Source organism: Symphodus melops (genome assembly GCF_947650265.1).
Source record: "Symphodus melops genome assembly, chromosome: 2".
NCBI lineage: Eukaryota > Metazoa > Chordata > Actinopteri > Labriformes > Labridae > Symphodus > Symphodus melops.
Window position 1 is genome coordinate 5713214 of NC_136692.1, and position 17431 is coordinate 5730644.

The 17431-nt window shown below is 41.9% G+C and overlaps 1 protein-coding gene across 3 annotated transcripts in view; it reads left to right on the forward strand.

The window, feature by feature from the left end:
- rab11fip4b (RAB11 family interacting protein 4 (class II) b) overlaps positions 1-17431 on the forward strand; it is a 49135-nt gene that overhangs the window by 26957 nt on the left and 4747 nt on the right. For all 3 annotated transcript variants that reach the window (XM_079338270.1, XM_079338271.1, XM_079338272.1), the window contains 10 exons: positions 7132-7382; positions 7782-7967; positions 9645-9779; positions 13365-13400; positions 14616-14715; positions 15243-15346; positions 15443-15583; positions 15910-15991; positions 16426-16563; positions 16760-16918. In XM_079338270.1, the coding sequence (XP_079194396.1) occupies positions 7132-7382; positions 7782-7967; positions 9645-9779; positions 13365-13400; positions 14616-14715; positions 15243-15346; positions 15443-15583; positions 15910-15991; positions 16426-16563; positions 16760-16918 (1332 nt within the window). The remainder of the gene's footprint in view (positions 1-7131; positions 7383-7781; positions 7968-9644; positions 9780-13364; positions 13401-14615; positions 14716-15242; positions 15347-15442; positions 15584-15909; positions 15992-16425; positions 16564-16759; positions 16919-17431) is intronic.

Here is a 17431-nt window from a genome sequence, read left to right on the forward strand (position 1 = left end):
ATGTTGTGGTTAATGAAAACATGTTTGTTTGCACTGAGGGTGCAACAAGCTCTGATCTTTAGAAGTGACTCTGAAGATTTGTTTTTTTTTGCATGTGTGACTTCAGACATCTTTGTTAAGGGCTCTGTTAAGCTTCTTATGCCCTCTCATCTCAGAGATTTTTTTAGGTGAGATCTGAGGTTGAGAATGACAGAAGCACCCACTGATAACAGTTGAAATACTGAATATCAAAGCAGAGGCATCAAATGAGTCCCTTTATAGGTAGATGTTTCTGTTCACTTGAGGAGCTCAGGGTTTAGAAGATTGAGGAGAAAGAGTGTAAGAGGGGATAAAATGAACAAAGAGAGAGATGTAAAGCCTCTGCAGAGAAACGCCTTGTTTCTCCCGAGCTCAGTCTGACAAACACTGCTGTTCTTTCTCGGCTGCATTTCTCCCTCTCTCTCTCTCTCTCTCTCTCTCTCTCTCCCATCTCTTCTCTTTCCCCCCTTTCCCCCTGATCCATCTTCTATATTCCCCCCCCCCCCATCACTTTCTCTCCCCTTTTCATCCTCCGGTCCCTCTCCTGCTGACTCACACTAAATGAAAGCTTCATCAGTGTGGATCGATCCAGGCGATGTCTGTTCATGCTTCTGCTCAGCTCGACCCAGCCCACACCGATGGAGCTCTGCATCTTTTGTTTTGTCTTCTCAGTCTTTTGCACAACACTTGTTTTGCATTATTCCACAGCAACGCTATGTTTACTTGATATACAACAAGCACACAACAGGAACTACACTTTAAAAATCCCTACCTGTATGCGCTCTATAATCCTTTAATTGAGGTTTTCTTAAATGACATGCAACACAAAAGCTCCTGAATAATTGCAATAGAGTGATTTGATCTCATTTAAAGCCTATAGTTACACTTCCTTAGCTGTTGTCAAAGGAAGGCTAACATTTCAGATGTGGAAAAAAAATCAAATGCAGACCATGAATTTGAATTTCTGTGGAATTATCTGCTGTTTTATTTGTTCCCTAATTGAGCAGTTTTATGCAACTTCCCGCAGTCAAAAACAAGGGTCTGCAAGTTTCTGACGAACAAATGAAAAACATGTAAATCTGCCTCTACTGGCTTCACTCCCTCCCTCTCTTTGGAAGAAAGGGCCCTGAAATGCACCGTCATGCACATCATTCTGCGCTGTGCCAAAAGGGGCAGATTAATGATTTGTTCAGCACTAAAATGGTATTGACTCTCAGCACTCAGAGAAAAGGGTGCAAGGAGCGCTGGCTCGAGAGTTCATCTTTTTAATGACTGCTGTAACAATACTGTTGTAATTCAACCTGAGATTGGGCCTCGGGTGAGTTTAAAATTGATCACTAACATCAAATTAATTGGCCTTTCAGGAAGTGATTAGTTCATGTCACTCCGCCTGTAACACAGTGTTTTGTGCATGTTGTGCACTTTTTTTTGTTAGACGTGTTCAGCTTCTGAAAACGGCAGTAAAAAGCCTTTTACAGCCATTAGATTGAACTCATTTATCGTCTCAACTCATCGTTTCACTTTTCAGAACTGCATGTTTACACTTTCATAAGTTACAGCACAAAAGTGAAGGTAACCTTAGATTTAAAGACAACATGTCCCCTCACCCGGGAAGGCTGTCCTTAATGTAAAGTGTGTGTGTGTGTGTGTGTGTGTGTGTGTGTGTGTGTGTGTGTGTGCGTGTGCGTGTGCGTGCGTGTGTGTGTGTGTGTGTGTGGGATGTGCCTGGTCATAGTCCCAAGGACTGCCGAGCTGCCTATAAGCAAGGCACCAAACCCCCAAGTGTCCTCTGACATCCCTCGAGCAGGTCCTGTTTGTGCATGTGTGTGATTCAGGTCATACATGTGTGTGATAACTAGAGTGTAAACTTCCCATTTTACATGGGAAATACTTGTTATTACATCCCATGTAATATCCCAAATAGGAATCCAAATTAAGAAATCCAGTTTGACGTTTTGGTAACTTGACCGTCTTTTCGTACTTGGAATGGTTGACAGCTTTAGTACAGGTGAGAAGTGAACATAAAAAGTGGAAATAGGAAACATCAGAGAGGAAGAGATAACCTTCAGTGCACTTTTCTCTCCCACTCAGCTCTTCTGTTGTAAATCTTCCTCTTACCTAACACATACTTCATATTTTGCAACCAAAAGCTACTGCAGGGTTTTTTTTTTTTTGCAACTGTAGCAGGAAACTGAATCAACATCAGTAACATCATACTATTGTAACACCATAAGCTAGCACGCTGTTGCTTAAGACGCAGCTATACAAATGCGTTGCTCAATGTTTCCTGTCTGTGTCAACATGACATAAGTCGCATATTATTTGAGCTTCAATCAATGCACAGCTGGTGCCAAGCTAATTTGAAAGTTCATCGGGAGGTTAAATTAGTTTAGCGGAACTTCTAGTTGATTTCCAAGTCTCGGCACAGATATGAAGCGGTGTCTTTATGTCTCTCCTCTTCACATGTTGTAATCTCTCTTTTAAACCTCGTGTCAAGTAGTGTCAAGTGTCCCTCCGGTCGAGTTTCTCTTTTCTCCTCTCTTTAATCTGCAGAACATGTCATTAGTATCATTTTCCAGTGGAGCCTTTGTTTGAGTCTTTCTATGCTGGACACATTCAACTAGTATTGCTGTACAGCTTTTCCTCTACCTGGAATATTCTGGCTGACCTGTATTTTTACATGCTTATTAACACAGACATGACATGTAATAAATGGCATGTAATAAACCGGCCACATATGAGTTCTTCAGCTCAGCTTTGAACGCAGCACCTGGACAGGGAATGAGTGAGGAGAGGGAACTGAACAAAGCTGGCGTTGAGACATATGGCTGCTGGTTGGTGTTAACACACACTGCACTCACTGCATTGTCTTCCTAAAAAAAACCAAAAAAAAAACATCATTTCAAGACTCAAACACACAGCAAATGTGTTTTTCTCTCAACCCGAATGTCTCCTCTCTCCATGCCTGACTGAAGTCTCACCTGGGAGGTTTGAAGGAAACACGAGCAAGAAGTGATAGAACGTCTGGATCATAACTAGGTCAGAGCCTGCAGCTACAGACTGAGAGAGGGATCAGGACTCGTCCTCCTGTTCTCATAAGGAACAAATACAATATGAAACGAGAATATGTTCGACAGGGCGCATGCTGTGCTGAGAAAAGATATGGAGAGGATTTTACTTCACTATTCTTCACTGTGATCTTCAACCTCATCTGGAGTTCTCGTCTCCTTGTTGATTCATTGTTGTCAGTAAAAACAAAGGAACCTGTTTTAGTAAGTATAATATATTGAGTATACAACCACCAAACACAGAAAGGCTCATTAATAAATTCATGTTACAAAATCTGCAAAAAACAAAATCTCTGAGCAGACTTTTTCCGTGCATACATTAGTAATGCTTAAAAGAATCCTTCATAGGCCAAAGGATGATGTGAAGATGTGTCGGGCTTCAGGCAGTGAACAGCTCAGCAGAATTTAGCGTCCTCTCCTTATAGCCAGCGGCAGGATGGACGCTGTTTGGCAGGATCTCTGTGTTTGTGCTCTGGGGAATCAAGCTACTCAAAACACACTGCAGGCTCATGTTTTGGCAGTTTCAGGCCCCAGGCTGTACACACACACACACACACACACACACACACACACACACACACACACACACACACACACACAAGCACACGTAGAGATAGGCGTACAATAAACACAGACAGACACAAACACACAGCTTCTTCTTGGACACATTGCTGTCTTGCTATTCTCATCAGGTCTCCTCTGTCTCTAAAATGCACACGCTGTATGAGAGGTGTCGCTCAGCGTCTTTGCCTGAAATTACTGATGTCAGAAAAACTTTCATCAGAAGCCTGAATGATGGCACACACGCTTCTTTTGATCTGCACCGTTTCTAAAAGCAACCCGCTTCATGTTTCAATCCAAGGTTCTCACATGAATTATTATGGTAACGTTCATAGATTTTAATACACACACCACAGCGAGGGCTCTTGAGCTGGTGGTTGGGGGAGAGGGGGCTTCCATGCCTTGCTCAAAGGCAGTGCTCAGGAAGTGAACTGTCACCTCTCCAGCTAACAGACCAACTTTCAGATCTGTTCCGCACCGTTACTTGAACCGTCAGTTTCTAACCCAAGTCCCCATTCGTTCGCTGAGTGGGAATTGAACCCGGCCGCAGCGGTGAGCGCGCCGCAATCTAACCATCAGGGAATGAAAATAAATAAATAAATAAAAAGACATGTTATTAAGGACAATAAAACAGAGTAAATATATTGAAGTTGTCTTTTATAATGGTTACAGTTCATGTTTCATAAGAAGTCTATGTGACCTTTACAGCGCGGACTGAAGGCTTTTATTCTCTACTTATTCATTGGCTAACTAAATAGGCTAACTTCTGTCTTTGTCAGAGCGGGCACCCCAGGTGTCGAACGCCCCGCCGCCTCAGCTCGTTCAGTCTCTTGACTTGTTTTGGTGCCGTGCAGAGGGGGGGTCTGCCCCTGTTTTCTTACCTCACACTGATTCGTTTTGTGCTTCAGGGAAATAAGGGGAGCGGACTGAGGAATGCTAAAGAGACCTTCAGCCTTCCTATTATTCAGTGTGACTCAGCGCCAGCCCCCATGTTGGCTCTTTGTTACAGAACAGAGCCTCGGGTTATGAGTTAAATATATACTGTATACTTTTTAATTTAGTTTTCTACTGGCATGCGTAGTGTTTATTGTTTTTAAGGTTTAAGTGAGGGACGCACACAGATGCATTATTTGACAATGAACAGTGAGCTGAAAGCAGAACCGCTGTTGCTGTAATTATTTTAAACTTTCCTTTCCTTTAATCTTTATCCTTTTTTTATGACGTTCCCTTTTTCATATAAAAGAATTTGTCTCTCGAGGCGGTTCACTTCATTTTTTCTTTTCAACCATTCACCAGTTTTCTCCTAATAAACTTCCAACCAACTTTGCTTTCCATTCAGTACGCTGCTTAGCTTGTCCTGTGTTATCCCACTTTCAAACACTATTAAAAAAAACCCACACATTTTCAAATATTTCAACGATTGATTCAGGTCTGTCTTCATCAATAGATGAGGATAATTAGTCTCAACTGAATCTAACAGAGAAATGGAGCCATTTGTTTTCTGTCCCATGTTGGTGACGTATCTCCAGCTTCCTTCCAGTGAATAGAAATAGAGATGTTTTATTTTCACATTGAAACAGACAGTAGCTTTATCCCCTTTTGATCATATTCAGGACATTGCATTTACATGCACACAGAGGAACTTGTTGATTCACTTCCTTGTTCACGTGTTAAATACTATTATCTCCGTTTCTGGCACCTGTGATGTTTCGTTTTTACAAAACAAACCACGGCAATGAGACCGCTGTGGCTACTGCCAGCCTTGTTTTTGCAGATGTGGTGTACCCACCTTATGTTTTACCAACAGGAAAGACAGAACACATTTTCCTCGCAGTCCTTTTGTAAAACGTTCTTGTTGCTGCCGCCACGTGAGTTTAAATGATACGTCACTTTGACTGAGGCTCTTTTAAAAACCGGGGTAAGCTGCGTAAAGGCCACAGGATCTGTTGTTTCTTAACTCAGGATATGATGTTGACATGTGCCGCCATGGTCTTTACAACACTGGAGGTGTTTGTGTTTGGTGGAGAGAGAAAGAAAGCAGCCTGAATCTAAGTCGCTGAGCTCTTTTCTTGGTCTGTAATGTTGTTTAATACTGACCTGACTGTACTCCGTCTACTCTATTATCTCTCAGCCAATCCTACATCTTTCTTTACAGCCCTCTCTCTCTCTCTCCCTCTCTCTCTCTCTCTTGTCTAATCTCACCTCACTCTGTACTTATACTTATCCCTTTCCGTTCCTTCTGGCTTTGTTCCCTGTGCCATCTTAGTCTTCTCCTCGTGTGTTGGAAGCTCTCTTCTTGTCTTCTTTTCCCCACCTCCACCCTTTGCCTGTTCCTCTCCCTCGGTCTCCACCTCTCTGTTCGTCTCCCCCCCCCCCCCCACCTCTTCACCTGCCCTCCTCCTTCAGCTGCTCAGTCATGCTAAGATAAGTCCTTGTTCTCTGTTGCATCACACTGGATTGGAGCCGTGGAAGAATGAAATAGACTTAAGGGGACCTGTGACCTCGACCCTTTGCTCTTTCCCACCCACTACAGCCCCCCAGACCTCCTCGGCCAACTTAAGACCATTCCCACAGTGAAGGAATTCACAAATCCGTCACGGACAAGAATCCATTCGACACTGACAAATAACAGCACTCTCCTTTTTTCCTTTTTTTTCTTTTTTTTTGTGCATACATCTCATTAAACTGAAAGAAAGGTTGTCATACAGTACAGTTATTTAAGTAGATATTAAACAAACAATGTTGATGCCAATTTTATTAGAATCAAAATTCAAGTGTTAGGCATCCAATACTGGGAAATTAAAAATTGTAAGTCATCTCCTGCCCACTGGCCAACTTGCTAAAATACTGACACAGTAAGGAAACACTGCATTTGTATTTGTGAAAGAAAGAAAATGTAATGGAGCTGCATCTCTCCTACATCTCTTAGCATGCTTTCAGCATGTATTTATTTTTAGAAGTGATGCTAATCAGAAAAACAAGTACTGGAAAAATGTTAGGTAAAAATATGTCAGTTTCGGGGGCGCCGATAGCTCAGCGGCAGCGACAGCGCGCGTACCATGTTGCGAGGCTTTACTCCTCGCGCGGGCGGCCCGGGTTCGCGTCCGGCCCGGGTTCGCGTCCGGCCTGTGGCCACTTTCCAGCATGTCTCTCCCCACTCTCTCCCCCTCTCCGACTCTATCTGTCCTATCAATAAAGGCAAAAAGGCCAAAAATAATCCTTAAAAAAAAAAAAGAAAATATGTCAGTTTAAGTAGAATTATGTCCTTGAGCTTTTTTTCCATGATAATTGTCTGCCATAAAAAAAAAAAAAATCTTTCCCAGCAGGAATACTGTGTATCGTAGAGAAGTATGTTCAATGTCATCCACTTTACCGCCTGTACACAATCAGCCACAATAAAACTTGTATTTGGGTTGGTTTGGACCAGTAAATGTGTCTGTTAATTTGTCCTCTCATTTCTTTCGCCTTTTTTTTTTACCTTCAGGGTGCTGAGGAGGAGCGGCTGTGTCCGGTCATCATGTGCACACGGGCCGATCCTGACCCCGTCCCTGAGTGCCAGCTGTTCCCAGGAGAGGTGGACGAGCCTGAGGAGGAGGTGACAGACGAGGGGAGGGAGAGGGAGTCAGATAGAGACAGTGCCGTGGAAAGCACCCAAGGGTCAGAAACATCAGACGGGCCAATCAGAGCGGGAGACAAGGAAGACGTACTGGGGGATCTGTTTTACCCTGGGGAGAAGTAAGTGCTGTCCCTTCTTTTTTACTTCTACTGCTGTCTGGCTCACACTGTCTAAAACAGACTTCTTTATGCATCTGATTAGACTCCATGTTTTCAGACTCAAAATGTAAGATTTGGAAACATTCATGTCACACTCTTCAGGCCACTGCCTTAAGCTCCAGCTGCAGCATTATTCCTCTCTACACTGTGTTCACTCTTTTGCCCAATAGTCCATGAAAGACCTATAAGGTGAAGTAGCAGTTATTAAACTAAAGGGTTTGTTTGTTGTCATCAGTATGACAACTTTAGCTCTGCTTCCTTTACCATTTGAGCACCTGTTATGATTCACCCAAATGAAGAATGAAATGGGGCTTTTTTTTCACCACAGACTTCTCTCTGTTTTTATTTTTTTTTTTCAAGAATTGGTCATACAAGCATCTCTGTGACTTCCGACCTATCGACGCGTTCTTCAGCTTCTCTGAACGAGGAGCAGTTTGAGGACTACGGAGAGGGAGAGGAACCAGACTACACTCCCAGCAGCCCCTGTCCAGACGACGAGACCCGTACAAACGGATACTCCGATCTCGGCTCATCTGTTCCCTCCAGGTAAAAAAGAAACCGTTTTATCTGCTACTGACACAAATGTTTGGATAAAATAGATTTTACATGATTGAAGTTTTTGGATGGAAACTTTTATTTTAAATCTGCTGCTGCTGTGATTCCCGACCTTGCCGGAGCTCCTCCCCAAACCTGACCCTTCCCTTTGTGGAAACTTCAACATTTTGACTAATTTTCAAATGTCAACAAAATCACAGTCAAGCTTGTTCTTGCCAGTATGTTGTTTCCACTGGTGAATTCAACCAATTAACACAAAACATTGGTATAAATGTAAAAACTGTCGTTATAGTTACAGACATGTGAATGAGCTTCTCATGGTGATTTCAGAGGCAGGTTGTTTTGAAGTGTTGCTTGGTTGAAAACAGCTATGAAGGGTACATTTTAATAGCCGCTCGAAGACAAAGATGAGCTAATGACTAATGGCTTCCACGTGGATCCTTTTTTGTTTGGGGAGTGGCAGGGAGGGTAACAATGGTCCAGAGAAATTGCAGTGTAAAGGTAATTAATTAATTACTCAACTAGCTTGATGACTCATAGCATTTTCTACATGCAAATGTTGCGCTTCTGACCAGAGGTTGAAAACCACTGCAGATAATTATACAATTCTTCTGTGAACGGGTTTCTATTATATTAGGTTGAGTTTTGATGCAGACATCAACCAGTTTCTGTAGCTTTACTTCCTCCAGTTTGTGAGCTCCAGAATCATTACCTGACTCGTATTATTTGGAGACTTGACTCCAGAAGTAAAGCTAAGAAGTTTTTTTTGCCCTTAAGGAAACATTAATATTCATCAAAGGCCTGTGTTTAATAGGATTAAGTCTCCCGCCTGATAGAGAGGCAATACCGCTCCATGCTCCTTCCACGCATACCAAGCAGACAAAAGTCCCCAAATGGAGTCGGCGTGGAGATTTAGATTCAAAATGAAGCCTGGATTTACAAGAAGTCCGAGACTGCACAGCATGGGCCAGAAGTATGAAAGACTACAGTACAAAGTGGGTTAAAGGTACATTAAAGCATAATGATGGAGGGCCTCCTAAACCATAAAGGTTATTATGGTTAGGTTATTAAAGGTTATAATGGTTTAGATTTTAAAACTCTGGGCGGGGCGTTGCCTGTAATAACACTGAGCCGTGAGAAAATAATGACATCATTGTTGGATGTTATTAGACAGTCATTCAGATTGTCTTCTCGTGAATGTTAAACCTTTAAAGTGATTATGAATCAAACTGTTTTTTCTTTTTTGGGGCAAAAAATGTCTATATGACTTAATTGGTTTGCGTCCTTTACTTTATATATCTGCCAAATTCTGTAAAACAACAAACTATACCTGGACTGGGAAGATATATTTTCAGGTATTCATTTTCCTTGAGCACATCATTTGGCCCCAGACAATGTCAATAATCTCATTCATGGTAAGATTTGTACTCTCCCTCTCAATCTCTCTTTCAGTTCATCTTTCAGTTTTATTTCTGTTATTATATCTCTGTATTTGTGATTACTTCTCTCTCCGAGTGTCTTGTCATGGCAGCCTCTTTACACTCTCTGATTGTGTCTAAAGAAGTTGCCTGTTCTAGCACGTAATGAACGTCAGTTAGATGTGGATTTACTTGTTCTGAGTGTCTCGGAAGATAAGAGCTGTGCGTGTCTGTGTCTGTGTGTTTACAGTGCTGGCCAGACTCCCCGTAAGGTGCGTCAGCATTACACCGGTGAACTGATGGACGTCTACTGCTCTCAGTGCAGCAAGAAGGTCAACCTGCTCAATGACCTGGAGGCTCGCCTTAAAAACCTCAAGGCTAACAGGTAAGTCGAACCCATGTTCACAAAAACACATACAGCTCAGCATGATAGAAAATAAACACACCGCGAATTCAAGATTTTAGTTCGACTTCAATGAGGAGAAAATGTCTGAGTTAAAACGTCATTACAATCTCTAAACCACCTCGAACCTTTCCCGCTGACCGCCATAATCTCTTCTGACGTTAGGCCCATCATGTCAAATCACAAAGATGTGTTTGATGACTGCAGAGTGTTCTGTCACTTTTAGTCAAATTCAACTTAACATATTGTCATGAAATGTCCTGAAGCAGCTGCACAATGACAATCTCTATAAAGAAAAGCTTCTCATGAAGACACGTAGGGATGAAACGATTCACTAAACTCACGATACGATTCATGGTACTGGGCTCATGATACGATTCTGTCACAATTTATTTAAAAAAAATGAGACTGAAGAAGAATTATGAGTGAAAAAGATTCCTTCAGAGGCTGCAAACCTGCTTGTCATTGTGGTTTGGCCCTTTAATGGTTTTATTCCTTTAACAAGGGGAGGTGATTGGAGCTTCTCTGTATGCTGTCGATTAAATGCTGCATCGTGTTGGTTGTGTTATTTGTGTTGTTTCCCGTCGTCTTGCAACATGTGGTGCGTCCTCAATTTAAAAATCTTGCTCTGCAACTTGCAAACTCCTCCTCTGCTCTACAGCTGCTGACGCTCACCATATTATTGAGACTCGTTTTTCAGAGTACGGATGTGAAGCTTGACACCTTTTAATCGATTTATCACGATTTTATGACTAATCTCGACATCTCTACTGAAATCTTTTTATGTGACAAATCAGTGCTAATTATTGAGGCCGGGAAGATTATATTGAAAAACAATATCTTGACAGTAACTATGCAAGCTGTCGGCTATGAAGTGCAGCCATTTAAAAAGTATTGATCCATCCACATGGGACGGACTCAGGGATCATCTTGCTCTGTGGTCTCTTTTGAAGTGTAATGAAATAATACTGCAACAGAGGTGTTAAGGTGTTCCTTCTTTTGTTTGACACATGCACCGACAAATGCCCACAAACTCTCATTGATTGTTACATAAGGCTGTCACTCCTGTACTCACCTCATCACTATTGTAATGGGGAACCTATTATTGGAAACATAATCCAGGATGACCATTAACGGCTCCACTGTCCACCTGCAAACAAGAGTGCCCACACATGCAGACATGACAGCTCTCGGAGAACAATAAATGCTGAGTAATGTTTTCATTTAGTGCAAACTTTCTGTCTTTGTTCCTTGAACTCTCGGCTGACTTTGCAGGATCTCTCTCCCTGGAGGAGATGGGCTCTATAATCCAACATGTCTTCATTAATTAGACCCCTGCTTTCCCTGTATGAATAATGAAGGGGCGATGGGCAGAAGGGAAGAATTAGAAAGTGGAAAAAGAGAAAGGGAGTGAGCGAGATGCTATCGATGCAGAAATGACTTTGAACTGTAAGCTCTTAAAGACTGGATAAAGACTATGAAGGTGTACAGAACAGATTTTGATGATAAGGTGGTTAAATATTAAGGTGTACATAGCAGGCTATGTGGATGAATATGTTCATGTCTCAAAATAGAAACAAGCGACCATATGGATCAATTCAAAGAATGACTTATTGACTCAGAATGGTGAGAGGTACTGTAGAGGCTTTCGCAGCGAGACAGGGTGCAGAATTTAAAGAATCTGCATTGTGAATCGCTTTTCACGCAAACAAATGAAATTATATCAGGCACAATCATTCATGGGTAAAAAAAAAAAAAAGGGATCATCACCAAACCACAGACTCTTGGGAGTTAAAGATGTATTCTGTTCTTCTTTTTTAACATATCAAACCCCAAAGAGACATTTTAGTTGTTTCAGTTGTTTAGTTGTTGCTACCTTTCCAGTAGCCAGTCCGATATGTCTACGGTACATTTGGTCCATAGTGGGACCTGTATATTTTGTTTATGGGTAGATAAAGTGGTGCTGGGTCAACTGTTAAAAACAGCATTTAAAGAGACACACTCACCAAAACGGAGCGTTCTGAGAGAGCTGGTCTCTACAGGGTCACAAACCTACTCTGGTGTTTGATTCATATTATATTTATTTCCACAATTTAAAAAAAAACAAAAATCCAATGTGAGGTTAGCTAAATCTTAAAAGAAGGAGATACAAGTTATGAAGTTACAGAAGAAAACTGAAGGTACAGGTGTGCGCTACAATATGTAAAGTAAAATTAATTTCTTATTAAAGTAAGAACAAAAAGCAGCTGTTGTAAGTCCTCTGTCCTGTCCTTTAGTGGATTTTTAAAAGCACTGATACATGGACTTTCACACAGAAGTTGTTGATGAGTGGAAATTGTGTAGATGACACTTGAAAGATTAAAAACAAAGAAGTCCTTTTTTCTCTGCCAAGTTTGTCCTCTCACTGTTCACCAAAGACGACACTGGGTGAACTGAAACAGCAGCTGCAGGGTAATCTTTTTTTGTCACTCAGGATTATACAGTCTGTGCTTTATCTCAGTGCTGTAAGGATCCTCCCTGAAGATCAGCCTGTTAGACACTCTTGTCACTGATTGCTTTGTACCACTCTCTCAGTCAGAAGTTATATTTTACGATTCATTTTTTCCCCAACGACTTCTGTCTGTCTGTCCTGAATGCCATATATCTGTTTAGATCTTCATCACGGTGTGTTTGATGTCTTTGAATGAAAATAATTGAATGTGAGACATTTTTGCGTGATCTTTTATTGACACAATATTAATATTTGATATAATCTACAACATCCCCCATAATCCTGAGAACACCAAGTTATTTCACATGACTGTAAATGGTGGGGGAAAACCACAGTGGAGATTAAAACATATCTTCTTCTCTACAGTCCCGCTGCTCTCTTTCAGTGTCTAACGTTGGCAAAGTGATCCGTACTTTTCTTTAAAAAGTCTTCCATTAGACAACACAGTCTGCTCCTTTCTTGATTGATAGTAACATAGAATATAGTTTCAAACCAAAGCTGCAACAAGGCACTTTAAAGAGAGAGAGCGCTGACTACATTTCAGAAATACAACATGTAACATATCAGTTTGTCTGAATGTTGAGTTCTGGTATCGACACAGAAATCAGCACCATTTTACCTTTAAAATTCAGGTGTTGCGACAACACTATCTTTATTCCATTTTACTGTCTTAACTAAGAAGCTGTTAATTTTGGTTTTATGTCTACATCTACTGTCTTTTGCGTGACCCTACACTCAGTTTACGATTTGTTAATCCAATGTGACACCCGGCACAGACAGACACATCACACGGAGAGAGACTTCAGGCGTTTGTCCCTCTGAGACAATCGCTGAGCCAACAGAAATCCAGCTCACTGAACCAGGAGGGGAATTTTGTTATCATTGACATGTCCTTCAGTGCTTCTTTACCTCGCTCTCTTTGTTCTTCCTACAAACCAGCCTCACTGAAAAGCCAAAATCTTAATTGTCATCAGCATGTAGCTCCTAAGAAGTGTAGATCTGAAAGTCTAGACATATCCATGGCAACTCATTCTGATACAAATGCACTGTTTTTTTTCTTTTCTTTTTTCTTTTAGCCCCAACAGGAAAATCTCCAGCACAGCATTTGGAAGGTATGCCATCCACCTGTGTGTGTGTGTGTGTGTGTGTGTGTGTGTGTGTGTGTGTGTGTGTGTGTGTGTGTGCTTCTGTTAGTTGAAAAAAAGGTTGCCTTCTTGTACTCTTTGTGTTTCCACATCACACAGCCTTTACCACATGGTTGGCCATATATGTTGACATAGGCACACACACACACACACACACACACACACACACACACACACACACACACACACACGAGATAACACACTGATTCCTTATCAGTCAGCTGCCCAGCCACTGTACCCTAGCAGACAGTTAATTACTGACTAATTATTCAGAGAAACATCTGAGTGGAATTAATCTGGTCGGATTCATTTGCTGTTAAAAGTTTCTTCCCCTCAAGGTGAGAAAAAGATTTTGGTCTTGAGAGTATTTAGTGGCAGCCATGCTTCCATCTTCATGTCCTTTGTCCTCGTACTGGGTGAAGTGTTTTGTGTATCGGGGCCTTTGTGCTATTTCCACCCACATTAACTGAGTTATAGTGACAGAGTGAAAATGGCCTGTCAGACCTGATCTATGCATTCAATATAAGGTTTGGCTCTCTTCCTCTGCTCAGTCTACTGTCCTCTCTGTCTGCTTTGATTTCTTCTTCCTCCTTATTGCTTTCTTTATCTGATCTTCACTTTTGTCTCATCTTCTCTATACCCTTTTACTTCGCTTTCCTTCCAACCACCTCCTCTCCTCTCATCTCCTCTGCTCTCCTCTCCTCTTCTCTCGTCTCCTCTCCTCTCGTCTCTTCTGCTTTCCTCTCATCTCGTATCCTCTCCTCTTCTCTCGTTTCCTCTCCTCTCCTCTGCTCTCCTCTTATCACCTCTTGTCTCCTCTCCTCTCCATAATGCTAATCTCAGTAATGGATCAGAAGCTTTTCTCAAGTTATTCCATTAGAGTGAAAGGGGGCAGCTGTACTCACATCACACCACGAATGTCACACTTGTTTGTGTGACTGAGTCAGAACTACACACACCTATGTGGGTGTCTGCCTCATGCATCGCAATCATGTGTGTTTGCACCAGCTTCTTTACGTGGCACCATCATTACAGAACAGAACAAACCCCTTTCCATTTCTCAGTTTCTCTCTCTCTCACACACACACACACACACACATCCGAACCAGCTGGTTCTGACCTGGATATTCCCACAGATTCTTAAAGTGTGTGTGCGTGTGTGTGTGTTTGTGTGTCGAGCAGGCAGCTGCTTCACAACAGCAACTTGAGCAGCAGCAACGGCAGCACAGAAGACCTGTTTAGAGACAGCATCGACTCCTGTGATATCGACATCAATGAGAAGGTAGGAATGTGTCTGTGTCCTTAATATGTTGATCTGTGTCAGCTGTCCTTTATGGACTGAAGTTCTTTGAATAAAGGCACGTGGTAGGCAACAATGACCTTTGCTTTTCTGTGTGATCAAATATATCTCACCTTCAGCTTCCTCTACATTACTGGTGCTAAAACCACAGAGGGAGAAAATCTGTTCTGAGTCTAAGTGCATGCAGTTTAAACTGAGAATGTTTATTCATAGGATGGGCCCTTTCAGGATACCTCTAACGTCTGCAAATTTGACTACAGAGCTTAGCATTTTCAAGCCTTTAAAAACTTGAGGAAATGGCTCATGCAGAGCTGTGTTGTTTAGTGCCACTGTAGACTTATTTGACCTATCTGTCGTTCTGTTGAAGGAGACAGCCAGATGTCTTACTGCAATGCAATTGCATTTTTAGCATGCATCAGTTTAGCATGCAATATCCCTCGTTATGATAAAATCTATTTTACTTTATGGTGTACATTCAAGTGTGTTGAAACTGTATCTGTCTCTGTCAGGTGAGCTCTCTGGAGAAGAAGGTGGCAGAACTGGAGAGTGAGATTCTGATGAACGGTGACCTCAAGTCGAAGCTAAAGCAGGAGAACACGCAACTAGTTCACAGGTAGAGTCAGAAAATCGGATCCTAATTCTATTCTTGAAATCATAATGCAGAAGTAGTTTATTCACTGAATTTTGTGTGCCGTGTTCTTCACCTCAGGGTTAATGAGTTGGAGGAGCAGCTGAAGGACCAGGAGACACGAGCAGAACAAACTCTGCAGGCTGAGCTTAGACGACACAGAGAGGCCTACAGCAAGATGGAGAGAAACAAAAACACACAGCTGGAACTGCTGACAAACCGGTGAGGAACACACCAACACACAAACAAAGTCTTTAGTCAGCATACATTGCGTGGTATGATCTAATAACTGCTGATTTGTTTGTTATTTCTGAGAAAGAATCTAAATCCCCTGGATGTGGACGCGACTGTCTGCTCAGAGAAAATGCAGAATGTAAAACTTTATGCTAATCAGAGCTTAGAGATGCCTCCTGAGGGCTACTTTTTAGTTTCCTCTGGTGCTCCAGCATATACGGTGGACGTCCGCTTCAACATTGTTCTAGCTGACGATGAGAAACACTGAGCTTATAAATGAAAATAAACTAATATTGAAGGTTTTGTGTTTTTAGAGTAAAGCAGCTGGAGGAGGAGAACAGCGACTTTACTCTGACCATGTGTCGACTCAAATCCCAGACAGAGAAACTGGACGAGGTAAGACATAATTGCTTTTTGTATATTTTTGCTCTGTCTCACACTGTTTTCTTAAAAAGAACTTCTGCACATTTGATTTTGGTTGTGTGAAGCCTTTTTGTTGCCTAAAACAGAGCTGTATGAAGTCTGACAAATTGCCTCAAGTGATGTCATATGAGTCAGGGTCAGTCTAGGGCAGAAGACTATTGGCCCAATCGAACACTCGGCTCAAAGTGTCTTGGCGTGCAGCACATGTGTCTGTCTCTAGACCTCCACTTGTCTCTTTTTAAAGTGATATAATCATCAAATGAAAAGATCAGCATGTGCGCTCACAAACAACAACATATCAAAAATGTTTGACTAAAGTTTCCCATTTAGATGTAGCCACATTTCGTTTGTTTGTATACTGTTAGTAGAAAGGCTAATCTCATGAGCGTGTGTCTGTCCTTCCTCAGGAGAAGCAAAGGATGACAGACAAGCTGGAGGACACCAGTTTGCGCCTAAAGGATGAGATGGACCTCTACAGGAAAATGATGGACAAGCTGAGGCAGAACAGACACCAGTTTCAGAAGGAAAAAGAAGACATGCAGGAGGTGGGAGAGACTTGTTTACGCAGTCACACACATGCATGAGCAGTGTGGGTTGTTTGCTCTTCCGCTCACTCCGTTTCCTCTTTTTCACTCCCCTCCCTCTCCCACGCTGCATTTTTACTGGCTCACACACGTACACCCCCAAAATACTGCACTGTCATTATGTAACGTTGTTCACCCGTCCTTTCTCCTTGCCTAGCTGATAGAGGATTTGCGTCGTGAGCTGGAGCATTTGCAACTCTTCAAGCTGGAGACGGAGAGGCCCGGACGCAGCCGCAGCTCTTCCTCCAGTGTGGCAGACTTCAGCTGCAGGACCAGGGAGGTGGAGCTGGAGCACGAGGTCAAGAGGCTCAAGCAGGTACTGATGAAATGATGCATTCAAATGTGTTGGGCGTGCATAGTTAGCTCGGTAATCTACTGAGGCTACTGAGTGAGCTGTAAGATGCCAAGGAATCTTAAGACACTTCCACTCATGGCACGTGACAAACAGAGTTCTCAAATGCTTTTTTCCTCTGAGGTGGCAGTCATTTTAAATATCTAAACATGAGACAGCAGGTAACCTATCATCTCTATGCTGTTGATGAAATGAATGCTTAGTAGTAAATATCTGTTCCTTTCGTGTTCATTTTGATTTTCAAGGAATAAGCGGATTCATTTTGGGAAACAGTTCAGCTCCAATAATCCTCACCTTGAATTAGATGGGTCATATTGTCGTTATACCCAGTTATATTTCACATTCAATGACATCATCTGTGTTATAAAGAAAAAACATAAAAATAGTATAAAAAAAAAAAAATGAAAGCAATGAAAAAAGTTTTAAAGTTACTTTAAACGTGACAATAAAAGTGACAACTGTGCAGATTTGTTTTTC